General features: G+C 44.1%; 2 protein-coding genes across 5 annotated transcripts in view; both read right to left on the bottom strand.

The window, feature by feature from the left end:
• Hormad1 (HORMA domain containing 1) overlaps positions 1 to 993 on the bottom strand; it is a 63,018-nt gene extending 62,025 nt beyond the window's left edge. For 2 of the 3 annotated variants that reach the window (XR_004119709.1, XM_031374827.1), the window contains exons 1-2: positions 872 to 993; positions 528 to 651 (exon numbers count right to left, since the gene is read on the bottom strand). The gene's annotated coding sequence lies outside the window, so the exon portion shown is untranslated. The remainder of the gene's footprint in view (positions 1 to 527; positions 652 to 871) is intronic. The other variant, XM_031374828.1, reaches the window with a different exon arrangement.
• Positions 994 to 3,205: 2,212 nt separating this feature from the next.
• Positions 3,206 to 21,323, bottom strand: part of Ctss (cathepsin S) — a 27,774-nt gene continuing 9,656 nt past the window's right edge. For both annotated transcript variants that reach the window (XM_031374826.1, XM_031374825.1), the window contains exons 3-8: positions 17,783 to 17,905; positions 14,210 to 14,359; positions 11,429 to 11,659; positions 9,732 to 9,897; positions 7,149 to 7,251; positions 3,206 to 3,673 (exon numbers count right to left, since the gene is read on the bottom strand). In XM_031374826.1, the coding sequence (XP_031230686.1) occupies positions 3,574 to 3,673; positions 7,149 to 7,251; positions 9,732 to 9,897; positions 11,429 to 11,659; positions 14,210 to 14,359; positions 17,783 to 17,905 (873 nt within the window). In that variant the 3' untranslated portion in view covers positions 3,206 to 3,573. The remainder of the gene's footprint in view (positions 3,674 to 7,148; positions 7,252 to 9,731; positions 9,898 to 11,428; positions 11,660 to 14,209; positions 14,360 to 17,782; positions 17,906 to 21,323) is intronic.

Genomic DNA, 21,323 nt, shown 5'->3' with positions numbered 1-21,323 from the left:
CCCCCCCCGGGCTGATGATCTTAGATGGTAGGACCAACATGGTAGAAGGAGCAAATAGATTCCCATAAGTTGTGCTCTGACTTCTACACATGCCATGGCATGTTCATATACACTCCCCTCCCTGATAAGTATCAAAAACATTTTTGAGGTCAGCAGAAAATATTTTCTTAAAAATTTTTTTTTTCCTCTTGTAGCCAAGAATGAGCTTCAATTTTATTTTTCTTTCTTTTGAGGCTGCTCTCTCTCTGTAGCTCTGGCTGTCCCGGGACTCTGCAGATTAGGCTGGCCGAGACCCACCTGCCGCTGTCCCTGCCTTGCTGGTACTGGGACTAAAGGAGTGAGCCACCAGTGACACCGGGCTTGACCTTGAACTTCTGATACCCCTGCCTCCACCTCCCCAGTGCCGCCACGCACCATTTATTCTCAAATCTTAATTTATATTTCGAGACAAGGCCTCGCTCTGTAGCTCTGGCTAGACTGTGACGTAGGCTATGTAGAGCACAGGGGCCTAAAATCCGCCCGCCTACCTCTGAATTCTTTTAATGACTAATTCTAAATTCCCAGCTCTCTTGGTACACTGATTTCCATTTCTCGGCACCCTGGTCTTGCACCTCGTCTGTTAACGCGAGAAATCAAGTACAAGTCCGCACACTGTAAGAGAACAAACCCGCCGGGAAACCGTTAGCCCCATGGCGACGGCCGGCCGCCCGCGTCGCCCCCTCAGCATCCGCGGGGACACAGCACCCAAAATCTCTCCAATGTCCGCCGTTCAGACCGTAAGGAGCCTGAGAGGGTGAAGGGCCACCGAAAGGAGACTAAGGAATGAAAAAAAAAAAAAAATTTAAGAGAACCGAGCCGAAAACAAACATACTTCATGCAGCGCCCGAGAGAAGCGCCCGGCAGCGACCCGGAAGAGTCTCGAAGTGAGGAGCGCCTGTCAGCACGTGCGCGGTGCGCATGCGCCTCAACTGTCACTGGCACGCGGCGCGCCCTTTGACCTCAGGGGAGACCACGATTCCCGCCAAACACCGCGCAAGGCCTGCTGGGAGCTGGGCTTGTGTCCGCAGCAGGACGAGGCCTAACTGTGGTTAGGTCGTCGACTGTCCAACACCTGCCCTGCCGACACGGCTGGCTCCCCCGGGGATCCGCGGTCCCCCACACATCGTGTTAGCTGTTTTCTGCCTTTAAATTTTGTTACCTTTAGATTATTGTTAGATTTTCCGTGTGCTGTACAGTCTCCCCCGCCCCGCCCCGCCCCATGCAGTTAACGATGCCTTTGAGGAAATCAGTTGCTCTACCAGTCGGCTTCCTTAGATCTTTATTTCTTTTTTTTTTCTTTCTTTTTTTTAAAGATTTATTTATTTATTATATGTAAGTACACTGTAGCTGTCTTTGGACACTCCAGAAGAGGGAGTCAGATCTCGTTATGGATGGTTGTGAGCCACCATGTGGTTGCTGGGAATTGAACTCAGGACCTTCGGAAGAGCAGTCGGTACTCTTACCGCTGAGCCATCTCTCCAGCCCCAGATCTTTATTTCTGTTTAATTGTTTTTAAAGCTGAACTATGGCGGTGCACAGCCTTTAATCCCAAGCACTAGGGAAGCAGAGGCAGACAGATCTCTGTGGTCAAGGCTAGCCTGGTCTGCAAAGTGAGTTCCAGTACAGCCAGGGCTACACAGAGAAACCCTGTCTCAGAAACAAAACAAAAGAAAAACAAGTTGTTTTTAATTTTTAGTGTGCGTGTGTGTGCCTTATGACATTCCTTTGGAGGTTAGATGACAATACTTGGGCACGCTCAGATCACAGCACAAGTGGTGGTCAAAGGATAACTTGAAGTCGGTTCTCTCCTTCTACCGTGGTGTGTGTGTGTGTGTGTGTGTGTGTGTGTGGTGAGTCTCAGGAATCTAATGGAGCTGTCAGGTTTGGTAGCAGTTACTTTTACCAGCTGAGTCTTCTCACCTGCCCCGATATTTTTATTTTTGAGAATTATTCTATATAGCCGAGGTTGGTCTTGAATGGCCATCCTCCCAACTTCTTGTTCCCCTCCTCCAGACTACACTTACAGATGTGTGTGTATCTCTATATATTTATATATCTATATCATATATATGTGTATATATACACATATATATGTATACACATACACATACATATACCTGGGGACAGTAGATAGCTTTGAAAACACTTTGTCTCATTTAGAAACAAAATTAAGTTTTATTTTTTAAGTGATTTTCAGTACTCGCCTTCAAGTTTGTGGGCGCTAGCTAAGCCAAGATGTTGTCAAACTGCTGATCCTTCATGAAGCTGTCCAAGGACCACCAAACCTGCTCCACACAAGTGTTTTGAAAACACAGTTCCCTAGGCTGTTGAGGTGGCTCAGTGGGTAAAGGCAGTTGGTTTCCACCAAGCGTGCTGGACTGAGTTCTATACTGGATCATCAAGGTGGAGATCCAGTTCCGCAAACTGTTCCCTGCCCCGGACATGTGCACCCTCGCGCAAGTACGCGCACAGGCAAATGAATAAATAAATGTTAGGAAAGACAAGGCAGTTCCAGAGGGCAACTGCTGTCTGAGAAGGCCCATGGAACCTGGTGTTGGTGTTGGTGGTCTCAGCGCTCCCCCACAATTCAGTAAGAAGAACAATGAAGTCTAGAAGACTAGAATCTTGTTTTCAGGATCAAAGATGGTAGAGATTTTGCCGTGGAGTTTTCTCATGTAGTCTTCCCATGTTTATAAATTTCCAAGAATTTTCAAACTCAAGGTCTAGCGTTACATTGCTTTTATAAGAATCTTGTGGGAGAGACGGATACTACTCCTTCCTGTATTCGCTCTCTTCCTCCCACGCTCTCCCCTCCCCCGTTTCCTGCTCTTAAGCATTGTCTTCTTTTTGTTTGTTTGTTTGTTTGCTTGCTTGCTTTGCTTCCAGTTTTTCAGGACAGGGTTTCTCGGTGTAACAGCATTGCCTGTCCTGGAACTAACTTTGTAGACCAGGCTGGCTTTGAACTCACAGAGATCCGCTTGCCCCTGCCTCCAGAGTGCTGGGATTAAAAGTATGTCTCACTATGCCTGTCATTTTTCATAACAACTTTATACAATGTTTTCTTCATCACAGTAGCTACTGCTCATCACTAGCGACGTAGCCTTGTTTGTGATAGGGTATAAATGTTAACTAAGAATTACTTGAAAAAATCATATGTGATAATAAATAGAGATTTGAAATGACAGATTTTTATTAAGCACTTTGGGGATATCATGTTACAAACAGTTATTAGAAAACTGTTATTAGACGATATTAAACTGTTATTAACTGTTATTACGAACAGTTATTAGACAACAGGGTGTAAGTATAGAAATAACATCCTGAGGACAGACTCTGACATAGCTCCAGCTACAGTACATTATTGTTCACAGACTTTTCAGAGAGAGGTAAAGTTATAATGCAAATAAGCTATAACCTAGTTAGTACCGTAACTACACATTGATCCTGACACAGTTGGTTCCTCTGGATAGAGCAGGTGAAATTAAATTAGAGTATATTCCATCCTTGTGACTCATTAGAAAAAGAAGAAATGGTTTAGATTTCTGGGTAAGAGCAATAGCTAGCAATCCCGCAATGATTTTTATTATTTCTTGCCATCTGAATATATCCTTGATCACCAAAGTGGAGGCCCCAGCTATAAAAGAGAAAAAATGCAAAATTACAAAATAAATTAATAAAACTATATTTTATCTCTTTGCTTCCCCTAAAACATTTACATATACATATGTTTAATCAATCAATCGATCAGTTTTATGTATGTATGTCTGTGTCTGATCCCCTGGAACTGGAGTTACAGACAGTTGTGAGTTCCCATGTGGGTGCTGGGAATTGAACCCAGGCACTCTGGAAGAATAAGGCTCTTAATCCACTAAACCATCTCTCCAGCTTTAGATGTATATGTTATACAGGGTCTAACTATGTATCCCTGACTGGCCTGAGGCTTTGTATGTGGACCAGACTGGGTCACAGAGATCCATGTGCCTCTATCTGCTGAGTGCTGGAATTAAAGGTGTGTGTTACCTTTCCAGGCTTCTCTTTAGCTTTTTGTTTTGTTTTTTGTTTTGTTTAGACAAGGTCTCTCTGTGTGACCCAGTCTGGCTGCAAGCTCAGCCATTCTCCACCCTTGACTTTCTAGGCCTGAGATTACAGGTGTGTCCCACCACACATACTAGTTTCCATATTGTTGAACATATTTATATTTAAAGTCAATTATATAAGATTCATATGTGCTTTCTAGGCATGCCTTCTGCAAGGAAAGAGTATATTATAATAATCCATCTCTAAATGTTTTTGCACAATAGGGTTATAGGTAATGAATTTTTTTTTTTTTGAGACAGGGTTTCTCTGTATAGTCCTGGCTGTCCTGGAACTCACATTGTAGACCAGGCTGGTCTCAAACTCAGAAATCCACCTGCCTCTGTCTCCCAAGTGCTGGGATTATGTGCCACCACCACCTGGCTGAAATTTTTTATTAGACAAGAGTCATAAGAAGCCCAGGCTAGCCCTAAACTTATAGCTGAGACTGACCTTAAACTCTTAACCCTTCTGATTACACTCCATACAGGTGTTGTGTGCCACAAAGTCTGGCTTAAGGGTAATGTCTTTCCAGCATACACATTTCTTGAGAAACACATTTTTTTCTTTTTTTCCTTTGGGTTTTCAAGACAGGGTTTCAGGGCTTTGTCGTTTTGACATCTCAGTAGTTAAGATCACACACTGTCCTTCCGGAGGACCCGAGTTTGAGTTCTAGCACCCATGTTAGGAGGCTCACCACCACCTGTAATCTAGCTCCAGGGCATCTGACACCTCTGGCTCCTTGGTCCCCTGCACTCCTGTGCACATATTTATACACATAGACATAATTAAAAATAAAATATACCTTTAAAAATATTTTTCGAAAGTTGTATGTCTAACTGTGTGTGCGTGTGTAAGTTTATGCACACGAGGGTGCTTGCAGAGTCTTCACTCTCTAGCCTCTTCATCTCCCGTTCTCTCTAAAAGCTGTACCCATTTTACTTATGAATCATACAGAGGTCAGTTCAGTGGATTATTGAGGGGCCACTGTGTGCTAGAATGGTTACACGCTGAGACTTGTTCTACTCAGTCACACTTGTTAGACAGCAGCATCGAAAGATTCAAGAGTAAAAAGAATGGAGCTGGCAAGATGGGCCCACCAGAGTAGCAGTTTGAAGCTGTTCCTTTCCCCCATATTTTCTGACATCTGAATAAGTGGCCCCCAGTTGATGGCCCTGTTTGGGCAGGCTTGGGAGGCGTGGCCTTGCTGGAGGAATTATATCATTGAGGACTGGTTTTGAGAGCTTAAAGATGGGCACTATTTTGAGTTTGCTCTCATTGCTACTTGCATGCAGTTCAAGATGTAAGCTCTCAGCTGTTCCTGTTGCTGTGCCTGCTGCCAATTGCAGGCTGTGGACAGCTTTCTGCTGCAATGGTGATGGACTCTTATCCCTCAGGAATCGTAAGCTCCAATAAACCCTTTCTTCTACGAGTTGTCTTGGTTATGGTGATTCCTCACAATAACTGAGAAGTAACTAAGACAGTGGGTGAAAGCACTTGCTGAGAAGCCTGGTGACCTGGGTCCAACCTCCAAAATCCAGTTATATACACTCATATCCAACCCATACCCACACCCACTCGTACCTCCCACACACCATGCACTTTCACATACACAGAGATAAAATAAATAAAATATAAAGAGTAAAAAGCATCAGTTTCAGGCTCAAGTAATGGTCTAGGCAAGAGCTGTCTGAAGTCCAGTCAGAAGACAGAAAAGAAGCAGACTCTCAGACAGCTTTTGACGGACATTCTGCTTGACTTGTAACTTAACTGGGTCTGGAAAGGTCCAGGTGGCTGGTATAGAGTACTGAGCTCTCGATACCACACTATCTGTTGGGTAACAATCTTATGTAACATGATTTACTGATACGAAAAATTCTGGAGGGAACAGTATGATGCAGAGAGAACTGAATTCTTTGACCATACTGAGTTTGGAAAAGTAAATTGTCAGAGTGACTAAGTGAAGTTGTGGGCCAATGCTACAGGTAGTAGAAGAGACTTGAAGGCGACCATCTTACAGGTTATGGTGAAATCATGACTAGAATGATGTAGACAAAGTCTGAAATAATCATTTGGGTCCCTGGGGCAGTAGGGAATACCAACATTCTGGGTCTAGTTCTGGGAACAGTGTTCCTAAGAGGGGCTGAAAGGGCTGTGAGTGTGGTTCAGAGGAAGAGCTTAAGGAGATGTGCATGGCCCTGCGCTTAAGCCCTAACACTGCCCAAAGACACTCACAGCCATGAACGTTCTACAGAGCATAAAAGGAGCAGGCAAGGAATGGTGAGAAAAGCAGAATGGGCAAGGGCAGTGTACATCTGTAACTCCAACACTTGGGAGGCAGAGACAAAGGATGGCTGTAAGTTATCCTTTGCCTGGATAGCCAAGGCTAGCCTAGAATGCATAGTGAGTTCTGGGCCAGCTAGGAGTAATAGCAAGATCCTATCTGAAAGCATCAATGATATGAAGTAAAATAAAATAATAAGGAAGCTATTATAGAAAACAAGTCGCGGAAGCAAAGATGAAGATGGGTGGTGTCTTAGTCACTGTCCTACTGCTGTGAAGAGACACCATGACCACAGCAAGTCTTATAAAGGAGAACGTGTAATTGGGGCTGGCTTACAGCTTCAGAGCATCAGCCCTTTATCAGCACGGCAGGAAGCATGGCAGCAAGGGCTGGAGCAATAGCTCCGAGCTACATCCTGATCTGCAAGCGGCTGGGGGAAGTTCGGAGGAAGGGGACAAGTCTTGGCCTGGCTTTTTGAAACCTTAAAGCCACTTCTCCTAATCATTTTAATCCTCCTCAAATAGTGCCACTCCCCGATGACTAAGCATTCAAATTTATGAGCCTATGAGGGTCATTCTCATCCAAACCACCATGGTGGGGCAGTGAATAATTTCCCATGGGGTTTTGTAAGGGGCTACAAATGCACATTCTTGTTGCTAGGATGACCAGCATCCTAACAGCAATAGTATATTTGCTCATGTATCCTCCCAGTTCTGACAATAAAGCCAATACTCGTGTGCTAGTGTATTACCTGTTTTTCACAAGCCAGTAATCTTTCCCATCAACAGTCCCATAGCCAACCACTAGAACACCATGATTCACATTGTCAGTACAGGAAGGGTCATCATAGACACCTGAGAATAAAACACAGTGGGGAAGAGGCAAGTGTTACAGGATAGTAAAACATACTTGGAGATATGACAATGTGACTTAGACATTGTAATTCTTTGATGTCGATACTCTGTCAATTTCCCTGTCAAGTTTGAGACTGACCCATAGATCCCTCAGACATTTATTATTATCTATTTACCATGTCTTCTAATTCGCTTAATTTATGTACAACTGGTTGCATCTCTTTGTATAAATTCATAAATTGTTTTGTCCACTCTGAGCCTTTTCTAAATTAAATGCTCGTCGGTGCTATTTTTTACCTCTTTGGGGGAATTTCTATACCATTTCCTTAAAGGCTGTACTAATTGATATTCTTACAATCAGTGTGCAAAGGTTCCCGTGTCACCAGCATTTAGTTATCTTTTATCTTCATGTTTGTTTGAGACCTGGTCTTGCTATATAGCCCTGGCTGGTCTGGAATTCACTCACTATATATTCAATGTCCTGGTGAGCTTTTTGTTGACTCGACACAAGCTAGATGATTGAGAAAATGCCTGCATCAGATTGGCATGCAGGACATTTCCTTGACTGATGATTGATGTGGGAGTGGGTACCACCCTGGGGTAGGTGGTCCTGGGGGGAGGAGGGTAATAAGAAAGCAAATGGAGCCGGGCGGTAGTGGCGCACGCCTTTAGTCCCAGCACTTGGGAGGCAGAGGCAGGTGGATTTCTGAGTTTGAGGCCAGCCTGGTCTACAGAGTGAGTTCCACGACACCCAGGGCTACACAGAGAAACCCTGTCTCAAAAATGCAAAAAAAAAAAAAAAAAAAAAAGAAAGAAAAAAAGAAAGAAAGAATGTAAATGGAGCAAGCCAGTAAACAACATTGTTCCATGGTCTCAGCCTCAGTTCCTGATTGGCTTCCCTTGAGGATGGACTGTAAACTGTCCACCAAATAAACATTCCTTCCCAAGGAAGGAAGTAATAGGTTACTATTAAGGATAGCCAGGCTGGCTTCAAACTTGAGGTATAATCCTCCTGCCTCTGTCTTGCAAGTGTTAGAATTACAAACATGTGCTAACATGCCTGGTTGCATTGTCATCTTCTCTTCAAGATTTATTTATCCATTTCATGTTTATGAGTACACGGTCGCTGTCTTCAGACACACCAGAAGAGGGCACAGGATCCCAGTACAGATGGTTGTGAGCACCATGTGTTTGCTAGGAATTGAACTCAGGACCTTTGGAAGAACGGTCAGTGAGCCATTTCTCTGAACACACCCTGGTTGTGTTCTTGATACAGGGAACTGCCATTCTGTTTTGTTGGTCTGTTTTTAATGCTGACGCCACGCTGTTTGGCTGCTGCAACTCAGGAATGCACTCTCAATTTAGATAGTGTGGTGCCTCTTGCTTTGCTCATTTTGTTGAAATGGCTTTGGCTGTTGAGGGTTTTCAATGTTTCGTGCACTCTTTAGGATTAGTCTGCTTGGTTTAGTGAAGAATCTTAGTGATATCTGACTCTTCATTCTGCAAACAGAGGGTAAAGCTAAGGCTTCACCTCTGTGCACGTATCAGTTCTTGTCTCTCTAAGTACTCTTCTGCTCTCTGGATATATTTATTATTAGCTCTCCCCACAGTTGGAATTGGAATTGCTTTCTTGATTTTTAGTTTATATAATGGACTCTTTGTGGATTAAAAAACAAGCAAACAGCTGGGCGTGGTGGCACACGCCTTTAATCCCAGCACTTGGGAGGCAGAAGCAGGCGAATTTCAGAGTTCGAGGCCAGCCTGGTCTACAGAGTGAGCGCCAGGACAGCCAGGGCTATACAGAGAAACCCTGTCTCAAAAAAACAAAAGCAAAAACAAACAAACAAACAAACAAACCTGACCCGTTTTGTTTTGGCTTTTTGATAGAGTAGCCTAGGCAGGCATCAACTTTCTTATCCCCTCCCCCGAACTCCACCTCTGCCTCCGGAATGCTAGGATTATAGATAGGACTACTGCACATAAGTAATCCTATATGGATTATGTAGCGGGTAACATGGTTTTCAATCCCGTGCTTCTAACCCTTGCTTCACCACTTCAGGCTGAGTGACTTAGGCAGCTTAACTTTTTTTTTCTTTAATTTTGGTTCTAGATTTATCTTTATTATTTTATGTGTGGTAGTGTTTTGCCTGGATGTGTACCACAAGCCTGCTGATTATTAATGCTGATGAGATGCATTGCCTGAGGAAGTGATGAGCCTTTGTGTGGGAGCTGGGAATCAAATCTGGATCCTTCGCAACAAGTGCTCTTAACCATTCAGTCAGCTCTCCAGACCCAAGGCAGATGGAGGATTTGTGTGTAAATTAGGGCTATCGTGTGGATGAAAAAAGATAGATACACACGGAGCTTAATGTAGTGATGCTAATAAGTCTTAATCAGCAGGATGCAGCATTTAGAACAAGGTATCAGATGCTCAGTCTATATTAAGGGTAGCAAATAAGAGGCTGGTGCCTCATTTTTACCACTTTTGTAGAAGAAGAAGGAGGAATGGCTGGCATCGATGGCCACAGAGACAGGTCCTTTAGTGGCCACTGCTTCTTTCAGGGCATCTTCGTCACCGGAGGGGAGCTCAATGTACCTTGAACACGTGGCAGCTCGATTTTTTGAGTTATAGTGACACTTTTCATCCTACAAAAGACAAACAAACAAACAAACCCCACAAAGTCTACTTCAACTTCCTGAATTTCAAATATGGTATACCCCCCCATCCCCATCCCTTCATCCCCACCTCCACCATTTCATCCTTTTCAACTGACTATGACTATGCCCCCCACCCCAGTCCCTCTTGTCCCTCTGTCCCCATCTGTCTTTTTTCTTTTGTTCTGGGCTTTTCTGTTTGTAAACACTGACTCAAGCTGGACATGGTGGCTTGGGTTTATAATCCGAGTCCTGGGCCTGCTGGAGCTGTGAGACAGCCCTGGGAAGGCAGAGGCAGGTGAACCTCAAGGCCAGTCTGATCTACATAGGGATTCCAGGCCCCCCACAGTCATATAGTGTGACTATGTCTCAAAAGCAACAGATAAAACAAACAAAACCCAGAAGTTACAGATGGATGCTTGTTGGATATATAACTGTGTTTCCTCCTACAAATCATAAATAGAAAAAGGAACCGAAAGTCATAAAGCAAAGCAATACTGCTTAAGGTAGGTTGTTGTCGAGTGATAATTATATTTAAAGTGCATTTATTTACATGAGTGTGGAGATCAGAGAATGACTTAGGGACTTGGCACTCTCCCTAATGAGCCATCTCGTTAGCCCCCGAGTGATAATTTTCTTTTCTTTTCCTTCCTCTTCCTCTTCCTCTTCCTCTTCCTCTTCCTCTTCCTCTTCCTCTTCCTCTTCCTCTTCTTCTTCTTCTTCTTCTTCTTCTTCTTCTTCTTCTTCTTCTTCTCCTTCTTCTTCTTTTCGAGACAGGGTTTCTCTGTATAGCCCTGGCTGTCCTGGAACTTACTCTATAGAGCAGGCTGGTCTCGAACTCAGAAATCCACCTGCCTCTGCCTCCCAATTGCTGGGACTAAAGGTGTGCACCACCACCGCCCGGCTATTTTTTTTCTTATGTTACTTAACAGAATTTGTTAAAAAAAAAAAAAGAAAGAAAGAAAAGAAAAGAAAGAAAGAGAGAGAGAGAAAGAAAGGAAGGAAGGAAGGAAGAAATAAAGAAATCTTGTGGTAAAGAACATCATTGAGCCTTTTAAGTGGGAGAATGAGCTAGCTGATGACCTGCAAATATCACTGGGCATTGAGGTGTGCAGGTCTGAAAAGCTAAATATCAGATAATACACAGAAGGCATTGTTACGATGGTTTCTTTAAGCCTGTATTCAAATATGAATGACACTTGCTTGTTTGAAAAAATTTTCTGTGTAGGGAGTGACAGCAAAACCCTAAAATTCAACATTTAGAAGGTAAGCAGGAGGAACAGGACTTCAGAGCCTCCTCAGCTACGTAGTGAGTTCGAGACTAGCCTGAGACTCTAACAAACAATAACAACCCCAAACCCCACGGGTAGATTAAGAAGGTCAATGCATTTCAAAGAGAATTCTTGACATGGAGGAGTTGCTGATGGGGCTCTAGGAGGGGTCACGCAGTGCTGTGGTGGTGCCAGTGTAGCAGTGGGGAGGAACGAAGTTACCGAAGTTACCAGGGATGAACATGACGCACCATGGCTTTGTAGGGATAGGAAGCGTCTGACTCGATGCCTCCGTTATCAATGATGTACTGGAAAGCTTCAGTCATGTAGCCGCCCCCACAGCCTTTATTCCCATACTTTTCTACGCTCGAGCAATCCACCAGGTTCTGAGCACTGAGAGACACCAGCTTCCCCGTTTTCAGCTTCAGCTGCCCTTCAAGGGCCCCCACGGCACTGAAAGCCCAGCAGGCACCACAAGAACCCTGAAAAAGAGAAGAATCCGTCTGGAATCAGTAATGGCTTCCGCTGGGCAGAAGGCAGCTCCAGCTCTGCCGGGAAGAGCTGCCTCCCGCACTGAGGCCTCCTCCTCTCTTAGACCATTGGAAGGCAGACATTTCTCCAGGGAGAGTGTTGGGTCATAGTGGACATTTTGAATTCACTGATAGTGCACACTGAACATATACAAAGTCCCAACCATCTTCCCTTAAAAGGAAGACAGATGCCAGAAGGGTTAGTTAGGACTCAAACAGCTGAGGTGTCCTTTTGACATACCAAAGTGGACCTGGCCACCAGGTTCTCCCAGCATCCCTCAGTCCCAACCCATTACAGGGTATTACTCACATACCCTGCCCCTACCCTAAACTTCCCCTAGCCCAGGCACTAGCCTGCCCTTTCCCAGTTGCCCTTCCTCCCCTGTACAATCCAGTCATTTTGGTTACCTGGCCCTTTTCCTCAGTCCTTTATTCTCCTAACTCTTTCATCTCTCCTTTTCTCTCTCCTCTCCCCTCTCCTCACATGGGATGGCTTATGGTCATGTTCATTCTGGACTCTTCTAGATGTCCCTGCCTGTGGCTTTGCTTTCCCTTGTATCTACAATAAACTTCCCTCTCCATACTTAGGAAGAGTCATGTTTTTTGTTTGTTTGTTTTGTTTTGTTTTGTTTTGTTTGGTTTGGTTTGGTTTGGTTTGGTTTTTCAAGACAGGATTTCTCTGTGTAGCCCTGGCTGTCCTGGAACTCACTCTGTAGACCAGGCTGGCCTTGAACTCAGAAATCTGCCTGCCTCTGCCTCCCAAGTGCTGGGATTAAAGGCCACCACCACCTGGCAACAGTCATGTTCTTTCCTTTTTCTTCCTTTCCTTTTCTTTCTTTCTTTCTTCCTTTCTTTCTTCTTATTCAACAGGAAAGTGATTTTTGAGAGACAAAATAACTCAGGGCCAATTGAGTCAGACAGGAGGGACAGAGGGAGGTGTTTTTGAATGTTATATTCTAAGGGCACGTTCCATCTCGTGTCAAAGAAAGGCACAGATTGCAAACAGTGCAGCAAGGACAACTGTGAATGTTCAGAGGTTTGCTGTTCAGAGCCAATGCTATATATCCCAGGTGACACTGCACAAGGACTGCAAGGTTCAGTGGCCTGGAAAACGGGCAAACCAGCTACCCAAGAGGTAATAAGGAGATATGCTCAGGAGGCTTATACCAAGGGTCATAGACAAGGCACACCACTTGGCCAGAGGCTTGTCAGTGATTGATGTCTTTCATTTCCACTCCTTATGAAACCTGCTGCCTGGGAATGAGATGTAAAGCAGATTTCTAGAATGTTCATCCAATGTGTCTTCTCCAGTCACCACCTCTCAGAATAAAATGCAGCTTAAAGATTCTGTCCCTGTGGCTTGAGAGATCAGAGTCCTTGTTGCTCTTGCAGAGGACCAAGTTTTGGTGCCCAATATCCTAGTGGTGGCTCACAACCTTCTGTAACCTCAGATCTACGGATCCGATGCCCTCTTCTGACCTCTGCAGGCATTGCATACATGTGGTGCAAGCTAGCAAACACACACACACACACACACACACACACACACACACACGCGCGCGCGCGCGCGCGCGCGCGCGCGCGTACATACACACATACGGCCAAACACATGGATGCATAAAGTAAATAAATCTAAACATTTTAAAAAGATTTAGTTCCTGTCTCTGCTCATTGACATTTGTGATAAGCATCCACAAACTCCAGTGTTGCTGTCTCAAAATGATGCCAGAAGCAAAAAGCTTTAACCGTAGGATAACGATTTTCAGACATTATTATCATAAAATCTTTAAAAAGAAAGACTTGTTTTATTATTATTAGTATGTATGTATGTGTATGTGTATGTGTATGTGTATGTGTATATGTATATGTAGGTGTGCATGCATGTGCAAGCACCCACAGTGGCCAGAAGAGGGTGTTAGATTCCCTGAAGACGGAGTTACAGGCAGTTGTGGTTCCTTGTTCTGGGTGCTGGGAACCAAACTTAGGTCTTCTGGAGGAAGAACAGGGAGTGCTCTCAGCTATCAAGGCTGCAGCACATGCCTTTAATCTCAACACTTGGGAGTCAGAGGTAGGTAGATCATAGATCTGGCCAGCCTGGTCTATAGAGTGAGTTCCAGGCTACACAGAGACACCCTGTCTCTTGAGAGAGAGAGAGAGAGAGAGAGAGAGAGAGAGAGAGAGAGAGAGAGAGAGAGAGAAACAGACAGAGACAGAGAGAGTTTTGCAGGCTAAGTATGCAAATCACGAATTTGATGAGAGGCTAAGATCCAAAATATGGAGGGAACTTAAGTTTGGTTACATTGTGAGTTTGAGGCCAGCCTGGGCTATGTATATAAGCTGAAATGAGTCATAAATAAAACTAAACAGAACAAAGAGTAACAAACCCTTTAGGATGTAGTTGGGTAGATGGGAATAACAAAGCAGCCAGGAAGTGACAACAAGGCAGTGAGACAGGAAAAGAGAGCCCAGCCAGCATGCAGAGGCTGGGCCAGTGACACTCACCTGGTATTTCACGTCAGTGACGCAGCCCTTCTCTCGCCAGTCTACAGAGTCAGGCAATGTCCGATTAGAGTTTGACTTGAAAGTGACAGTCTTTGGAGACTGGCTGGGAACTGTCAGAGTACCCATCTGATACATGATTTCTTCATTGGTCTAAAAAGCAAGTAAATATCACGTCTCATTTAGAGCCTTTCGTTTTCCCTCCCTCCTTCCCTCTCTCCCTCCCTCCCTCTCTCCTCCCCTCTCTCCCTCCCTCCTTCCCTCTCTTCCTTCTCTTCTTCTTCCCTCCTTCCCTCCATCCTTTCCTCTTTTCCTCCCTTCCTCCCTCCCTCTCTCCCTCCCTCCCTTCCTTCTCTCCTTCCTTCCTTGTGCTTATGTTTGTGGCAGCTAGTGTACCATGGCTCCCATATGGAAGTCAAGGAAAAACTGGCAGGAATCAGTTTGCTCCTTCTATCATCTGGGTCCCAGGGACTGAACTCAGGTTGTCAGGCTTGGCAGCAAGTGCCTTTACTTGGTGAGCTATTTTGCTGGTTGGCCTCCATCTATTTTTCTACCTTTCTTTCCTCCTTTCTTTGTTTCTTTGTTTCTTCCTTCCTTCCTTCCTTCCTTCCTTCCTTCCTTCCTTCCTTTCTCTCTCTCTCCCTAAGAATTATAAATGTGAATATATTTTAAAACTAAGAAAAATGAGTGGTAATTCTATCCTCATAATTATAACTTGACTGGGAGGTGAACTGTCTGACTGTGGGAGCTGTCTGAGGTGACTGTGGGAGCTGTCTGAGGTGACTGTGGGAGCTGTCTGAGGTAACTGTGGGTGCTGACTGAGATGACTGGGGTGCTGACTGAGATGACTGGGGTGCTGACTGAGATGACTGGGGTGCTGACTATGGTAATGTCTGTGGGAGCTGTCTGGGGTAACTGTCTGTGGGAGCTGTCTGAGGTAACTGTCTGTGGGAGCTGTCTGAGGTAACTGTGGGTGCTGACTGAGGTGACTCTCTGTGGGAGCTGTCTGAGGTACCTGTAGGCGCTGACTGAGATGAGCTCTGTGTGTCTCTTTAATCTTGCACTTTTCATTGGCAACATAGTTTAAACAGAGGGAAGGAGAAATAGATCATGGTAAAAACTAGAAGTTACAGACTTCTGATTGTAAGAAAGCAATGTGTAAAGCAAGTCAAGCTGCTTTCCCTCAGAGAACCACAAAGGGTACTGTTACCTTTAAGAAGAAATGGGTTTCCAAGGACGTTCCCTTTCCAAACCCACTAGAATTATTTTTTCCTTATTATTTTTATTCTTTTGCCTCTGTGTATGTGCACGTATAAGTGTGTGTGTGCATGTGTGTGTGTGTGTGTGCATGTGAGTATGTGTAAACCTGGGTATATGGACTCTCCTGTGTCTGTTTAATCTACACTGGCCTCCAGCAAGCTGCCAGGATATCTCTGTCTCTGCACCCCTGCTCAGCATGCCTGCGCCATTTCCCCATGCCTGGATTTTGTCTTTATTTCTAAAGTAATATGATTCTTAATTTTGGCTGCATTATACATTTTTGGTTGTGTAGACCAGAACCCAAAAACCAATGAGGAGGGCAGGAATGCAATTGGCAGGGACCATTCAGTATGCATAGGCCTTTCTAGAACACACACAAAAGACAGACCATGGCACCAAATTCCCACATGCTTCCAGTAAGAAAGGAGATGGGCCTATCCATGTCCCAATGCACACTTAGGCAAATATAGTTGCTTACCATAAAGACTTAAAAAGTGCTTTCTAAACTTTATTTTAAAATATGAGAACAGTACTATTTTGTAAGTTTTTAACTTCATGAAAGAAGGGATTTGGTAGGTGAGATGTGATGGGCCAACCTGTGATCCCTAGCACTCTGGAGGTGGAGGTAGGAGAAAAAGGTCATTCTGAGTTACATGGACTGTTCCAGCCAGGGTGTGTGAGACTGTCAGATAGGAAGGAAAGGGGTGGGGTTTGGGGGTTTGGTTTTTGTTTTGTTTTGTTTTGTTTTGTTTTAAGACATTGGCCAAAGGAGGACTAAATAAGAATTTCTCACTGTCATTATTTATTTAACATGTGGGCTGGACAGTGTTGGGGCACTCCTTTAAGCCTAGCACTTGGGAGGCAGAGGCAGGTGGATTTCTAAGTTTGAGGCCAGCCTGGTCTACAGAGTGAGTTCCAGGACAGCCAGGGTTATACAGAGAAACCCTGTCTCGAAAAACAAAACAAAACAAAACAAAACAAAACAAAACCCCAAAAACAAAAAAACCCAAACAAACAAAAACAACAACAACAAAAAAAAACCAACAATAACAAAAAACATGTGGGCATGCTCACACCACTGTATACATGGTGGTCAATGAATACTTTGAGGAAGTCTGTTCTTCTTGCATCACGTGAGGCTGAGGGGGTCAGACTCAGGCCCCAGGCTTAACAGCCAAATCACTGGACCCACAGTTTTCCTTTCTTTTTCTTTTGTAAAGTATTTATTTATTTTTGTATATTCATGTTTTGTCTGCATTTGTATCTGCATACCAGCAGAGGATCCCACGGGACTACAGTTATAGACAGTTGTGAGCTACCACGTGGGTGCTGGGAACTGAACTCAGGACCTCTGTATGAGCAGTCATCTCCCCAGGTTCCTTTTGTTCTCTAAACAAGGAATCTGCCTACTGATTGTTAGGCCTTTGAGTTCTATTGCTTTTTAGCTTTGAGGGCATATGAGTACACTTACCTCTCTGGTGGAGGTGGTGTGGGATTCAAACCTACAGCTCTGCATCCATGGGAGATGTGTACTCTGCCCTGACCCATATTCCAGCCCTGGCTACACTTTCCTTTGACTTTGTGGTTGACATCCTAGTGTACCTTCAAATTACTTTTGATGACACAAAAATTATACTTGCCTGTGGGGCAGTGGACTGTGCCACCAGGCAGAAAACCTGGTAAGGCTGAGCTGATTCAGGAACCCTGGCAAATCTCATAATTGAGAATGGTAGGTGTTTAAATCTATTCCCGACCAGTTCCTGTTCTGGAACATGTGGCCATGACACCCAATTGTGAGTACTATGACAATCAGTCATGTGGGGACAACACCTTATGTCCTTTTACATGCAAATGAGGCCTCCCTAACATCTCAAACCAAGCCAATAGAAAACATTTGCCTTTAGATCCCACCCACCCCCCAAAATATTTATAAAGTCCTATCCATAAGGAATAAAGTACATGAGCCATTTCACCAAAGATCATCTGAGAGCGCCTGTCAGATCATGCCAGGGAAGAGCATTCTCTCCTGAGGTTTTCATCTGGACCCCAACCTGGCTCAAAGAGCTGGGTGCTTGAGCCTACCACAGCCACTTCCTGCTTGTGGCCCCAACCTTGGCCGCTATCCACCTGCTCCAGGACAGTGGTGGCTGTGGAAGAGGCCCAACAACCTGCCTTGCTCCAGATTCCCCTTGAAGAGCTGCACCACTTTGGCTGCTCTGGATAGGCCAGAGCTCCATAGATCCTTGAAGACAGTGTCCTGTATGCAGCCTGGCACTTGCCCACTCGTGAAATAAGGATTGCTTGTGGTTTACCTACCATGTCTCCCCTATCATTCATGCCCACTTCGTATGTATGCATTCCCATAGAATATTCCAGATTGTGAATCATTATAAACTTCAGATTCTTTTCCCAGATGAGACGTCGTGTTTCTTCTTCATTCTGAAACAGAAGGAAAAGGAATGCAAGTGAACTGATCTTAATACCTGCCCCCCTCATGTGCGTATGTGTGAGCATGTGGGCTCAGGTATACACAGAGGCCAGAAGAGGACATCAGACCCCATAGAGCTAGAGTTTCAGATAGTTTGTGAGCCATCCAAAGTGAGTGTTGGAAACCAAACCCAAGTCTTCAGCAAGAGCTGTCAGTGTTCTTAAGTGCTGAGCCATCTCTCTAGTGCTCCAAATAGTCCTCTACTAAATGTGGATCTGTCTAGAAACATATAAACAAGTGAATACATCCAAAACAACTGCTAAAATCACATTTTAAATTCTTGCTTTTAATTTTTAGATATTTAATAATATATGATATACACAATGAATTTTCTTTTTCCTTTTTTGTTTGTTGTAAATTTGATTCTTAAAACTCCAAATGTTAGAAGCTTGTGTTTGATGCATGTCCTTTATAGGCAATAAGCTCTATTCTTTCTAGATTCTCTCTCTCTCTCTTTCTCTCTCTTTCCCTTTCCTTCTTTCTTTCAAAGACATAGTCTTGTTATGTAGGCATGGCTGTCCTAATAGCTCACACTGTAGCTCAGGCTGACCTCAAACTCATAGCAATCCCCCTGCCTCAGCTCCTGCATACTCCTCATACCTAACCATATAGATACCCCTAAGATTCTTTCTCATTCCTGAAAATCAACTCTGCTAAGTATAAATTTCTGCTTCTCTGGCTACTTGAGGTGTTTTTTTTTTTCATTTTCCTCTGATACTCATTTGTCTTCGTTTAGGGTTTCTATTGCTATGATGAAACACCATGACCAAAACAACCTGGGAAGGAAAGGGTTTATTTGGTTTTAGCTTCCACATCACTATCCATCACTGAAGGGAAAGTCAGGACAAGAACTCAAACATCAGGAACGTGGAGGATGGAGCTTATGCAGAGGCCATGGAGGGGTGCTGCTTACTGGCTTGCTCCTCAGGGCTTATTCTTATAGAGCCCAAAACTATATACAGAGCACCACCCACAAAGCACTGGGCCCTCCCCACCAATCACTAATTAAGAAAATGCACTATGTGCTTGACTGCAGCCTAATTTTCTGGAGGCATTTTCTCAGTTGAGGCTCCCTTCTCTCCAACGACTGTAGCTTGTGTCAAGTTGACATAAAACTAACTAGCACACCAATATTGCAAATCAGAATTTTAACTATTATACTTCTGACTTTTTTTTTTTTTTTTTTTTTTTTTTTTGGTTTTTCGAGACAGGGTTTCTCTCTGTAACCCCGGCTGTCCTGGTACTCACTATGTAGACCAGGCTGGCCTCGAACTCGGAAATCCGCCTGCCTCCGCCTCCCAAGTGCTAGGATTAAAGGCGTGCGCCACCACCGCCCGGCTTATACTTCTGACTTTTATTTTGATTTTGAGACAGGATCTCATGTAGTTCGGGACTACCCTTGAAACTATGGCCTTCGGCTTCCCCTGCCCGAGTGCTGAAACCACAGATTGCACTAAACCTCCCGTCGCTGCTGCTGTTGCTGCTGATTCCTATTCTTGCTCAGGCTGCCCAGGTTGGCCAGGTTGCCTCAGAGTTGCTGTGTAGCTCAAGCTGGCAACTGTCTGTACCCTCGTATGCCTCCTACTGTGTGCTGGGATTATGTGGCTATTTTACCACATCAGGCTCTTGTACCTTTGTTCTTAACTATGCTCACTAGCTTTTGTGATTCCCCCGCCCCCCTTGGAAGTCTTGCAGCTTCCTCATGTGTGTCTGGATGTGGGTTTTACACGTTTTTCCTCCAGCTTGGTTTGGTGACTAGGGGACACTTCTACAATTCACAGCAGCATCTTTTGGTGTGTTACTTCTCCATCATTCTGTCTAACTTTCTTCTTCACATGCCCTGGGCCACTTGGACTCCCAAGTCTACAAGTTTTGTTTGCATAGACTCTTCTCCATTTTATTTCTGTATGATGCTTTCTGCGTGGATGTCTCAGTGCTGTCTTCAAGATTATTGATTTAGGGCTGGAGGGTGGCTCAGTGGTTAAGGACGCCTCCTATTTTTGCAGAGGGCTCCTCATACCCACATGCTAACTCACAACTGTTTGTGACTCTACTTCCTGGGGATCCAACGTCTCTTCTGACCATCACAGCCTTTATAATACAATACATTCAGGTATACACACGCACATATAAACTTTTTAAAAAATGATTGTTGATTCAATGACTTTTTTGAGCAATTCCAATTTATTTCAGTTTACATTGTCATGGTTGCTTTTTTCTTTCTCTTTTCTTGTAGTTTTCGGTTTTTAGTTCATGAAAGGTTCCACGTAGCTGGGGCTGGCTTTCTATTTACTGTGGATGGCTCTCTCTGTGCCTCTGCTAAGGGCTAGTATTACAGGTGTGTGCTACCACGCCTGGCTGAAGACAATCATTTGGGTTCTGCCATTTTAATAATATGTAGAATTAACTATGATATGGACTATTGATGTTCTTGTCCTGCTGGAGTGTGCTTACACAGAATATAACAGAATATAATATACACAATATACTCAGTGCTTCCATTAATAGCTGGAACCTTTCAAGGTCATCAAAGCCCAGTGAGCAGTCAGCAACATATGCCCTCTAGAGGAGGAAAGTGGGATAAGAAAAAGTAAATCTAAATAAACTGAAGGAAAGGAAAAAGAGTAAGTTAGTTTAGAGATTAGTTATTAAGGTAGGATCCTTGTTAAGAATTTTGTTCATGAGCTGGGGAGATGGCTCAGTCACTAAGTGCTGGTGCTGAAGCAGGAGAACCTAGCTTTATATCCACAGTACCCACACACACGCATTAAAAAATACTTGAAAATATATTCAGTCGAGGAAGTGAAGGCTGAGGGCAACTGTCTGTGAGGAAACCGTGAGGGATTGCTTCCCAAGAATGCAAACATCCTTGGGTGCTCAAATTTCTTAAGTGCTGTAAGCTGAATGTAATGGTTCACACTCAGGGGGTGAGGCAGAAGAATGTCTGAGAGTTCACAGTCATCCTGGACTTCACAGTGAGTATTACACCACTGGGTGGCTAGAGAGATGGTTCAGAGGTTAAGAGCACTGACTGCTCTTCCAGAGGAACCAGGTTCTATTCCCAGTACCTACATGGCAACTCACAGCCATTTATAACTCCAGTTCCAGGGGATCTGATGCCCTCTTCTGACCTCTGCGAACACCACATTCAGATTGTACAGAACCATACATGCAATCAAAACAGTCATATGCATAAAGTAAAAATAAGATGATTCACAAAAGATATACAGTGATGTCCTGTCTCCAAATCAACAAGAAGTAAAGTGTTTTTATATAATTTACTTACCTACATGTATAAATACATATACACTTCAATTTATTTTTAAATTATTTATATAATATAATGTGGTTGCTATATTGTATTGTGTA

The sequence above is a fragment of the Mastomys coucha genome, unplaced genomic scaffold, assembly GCF_008632895.1.
Source record: "Mastomys coucha isolate ucsf_1 unplaced genomic scaffold, UCSF_Mcou_1 pScaffold16, whole genome shotgun sequence".
NCBI classification, from domain to species: domain Eukaryota; kingdom Metazoa; phylum Chordata; class Mammalia; order Rodentia; family Muridae; genus Mastomys; species Mastomys coucha.
The sequence above is the reverse complement of the archived record's forward strand: the minus strand, read 5'-3'. Positions and strand labels throughout refer to the sequence as shown.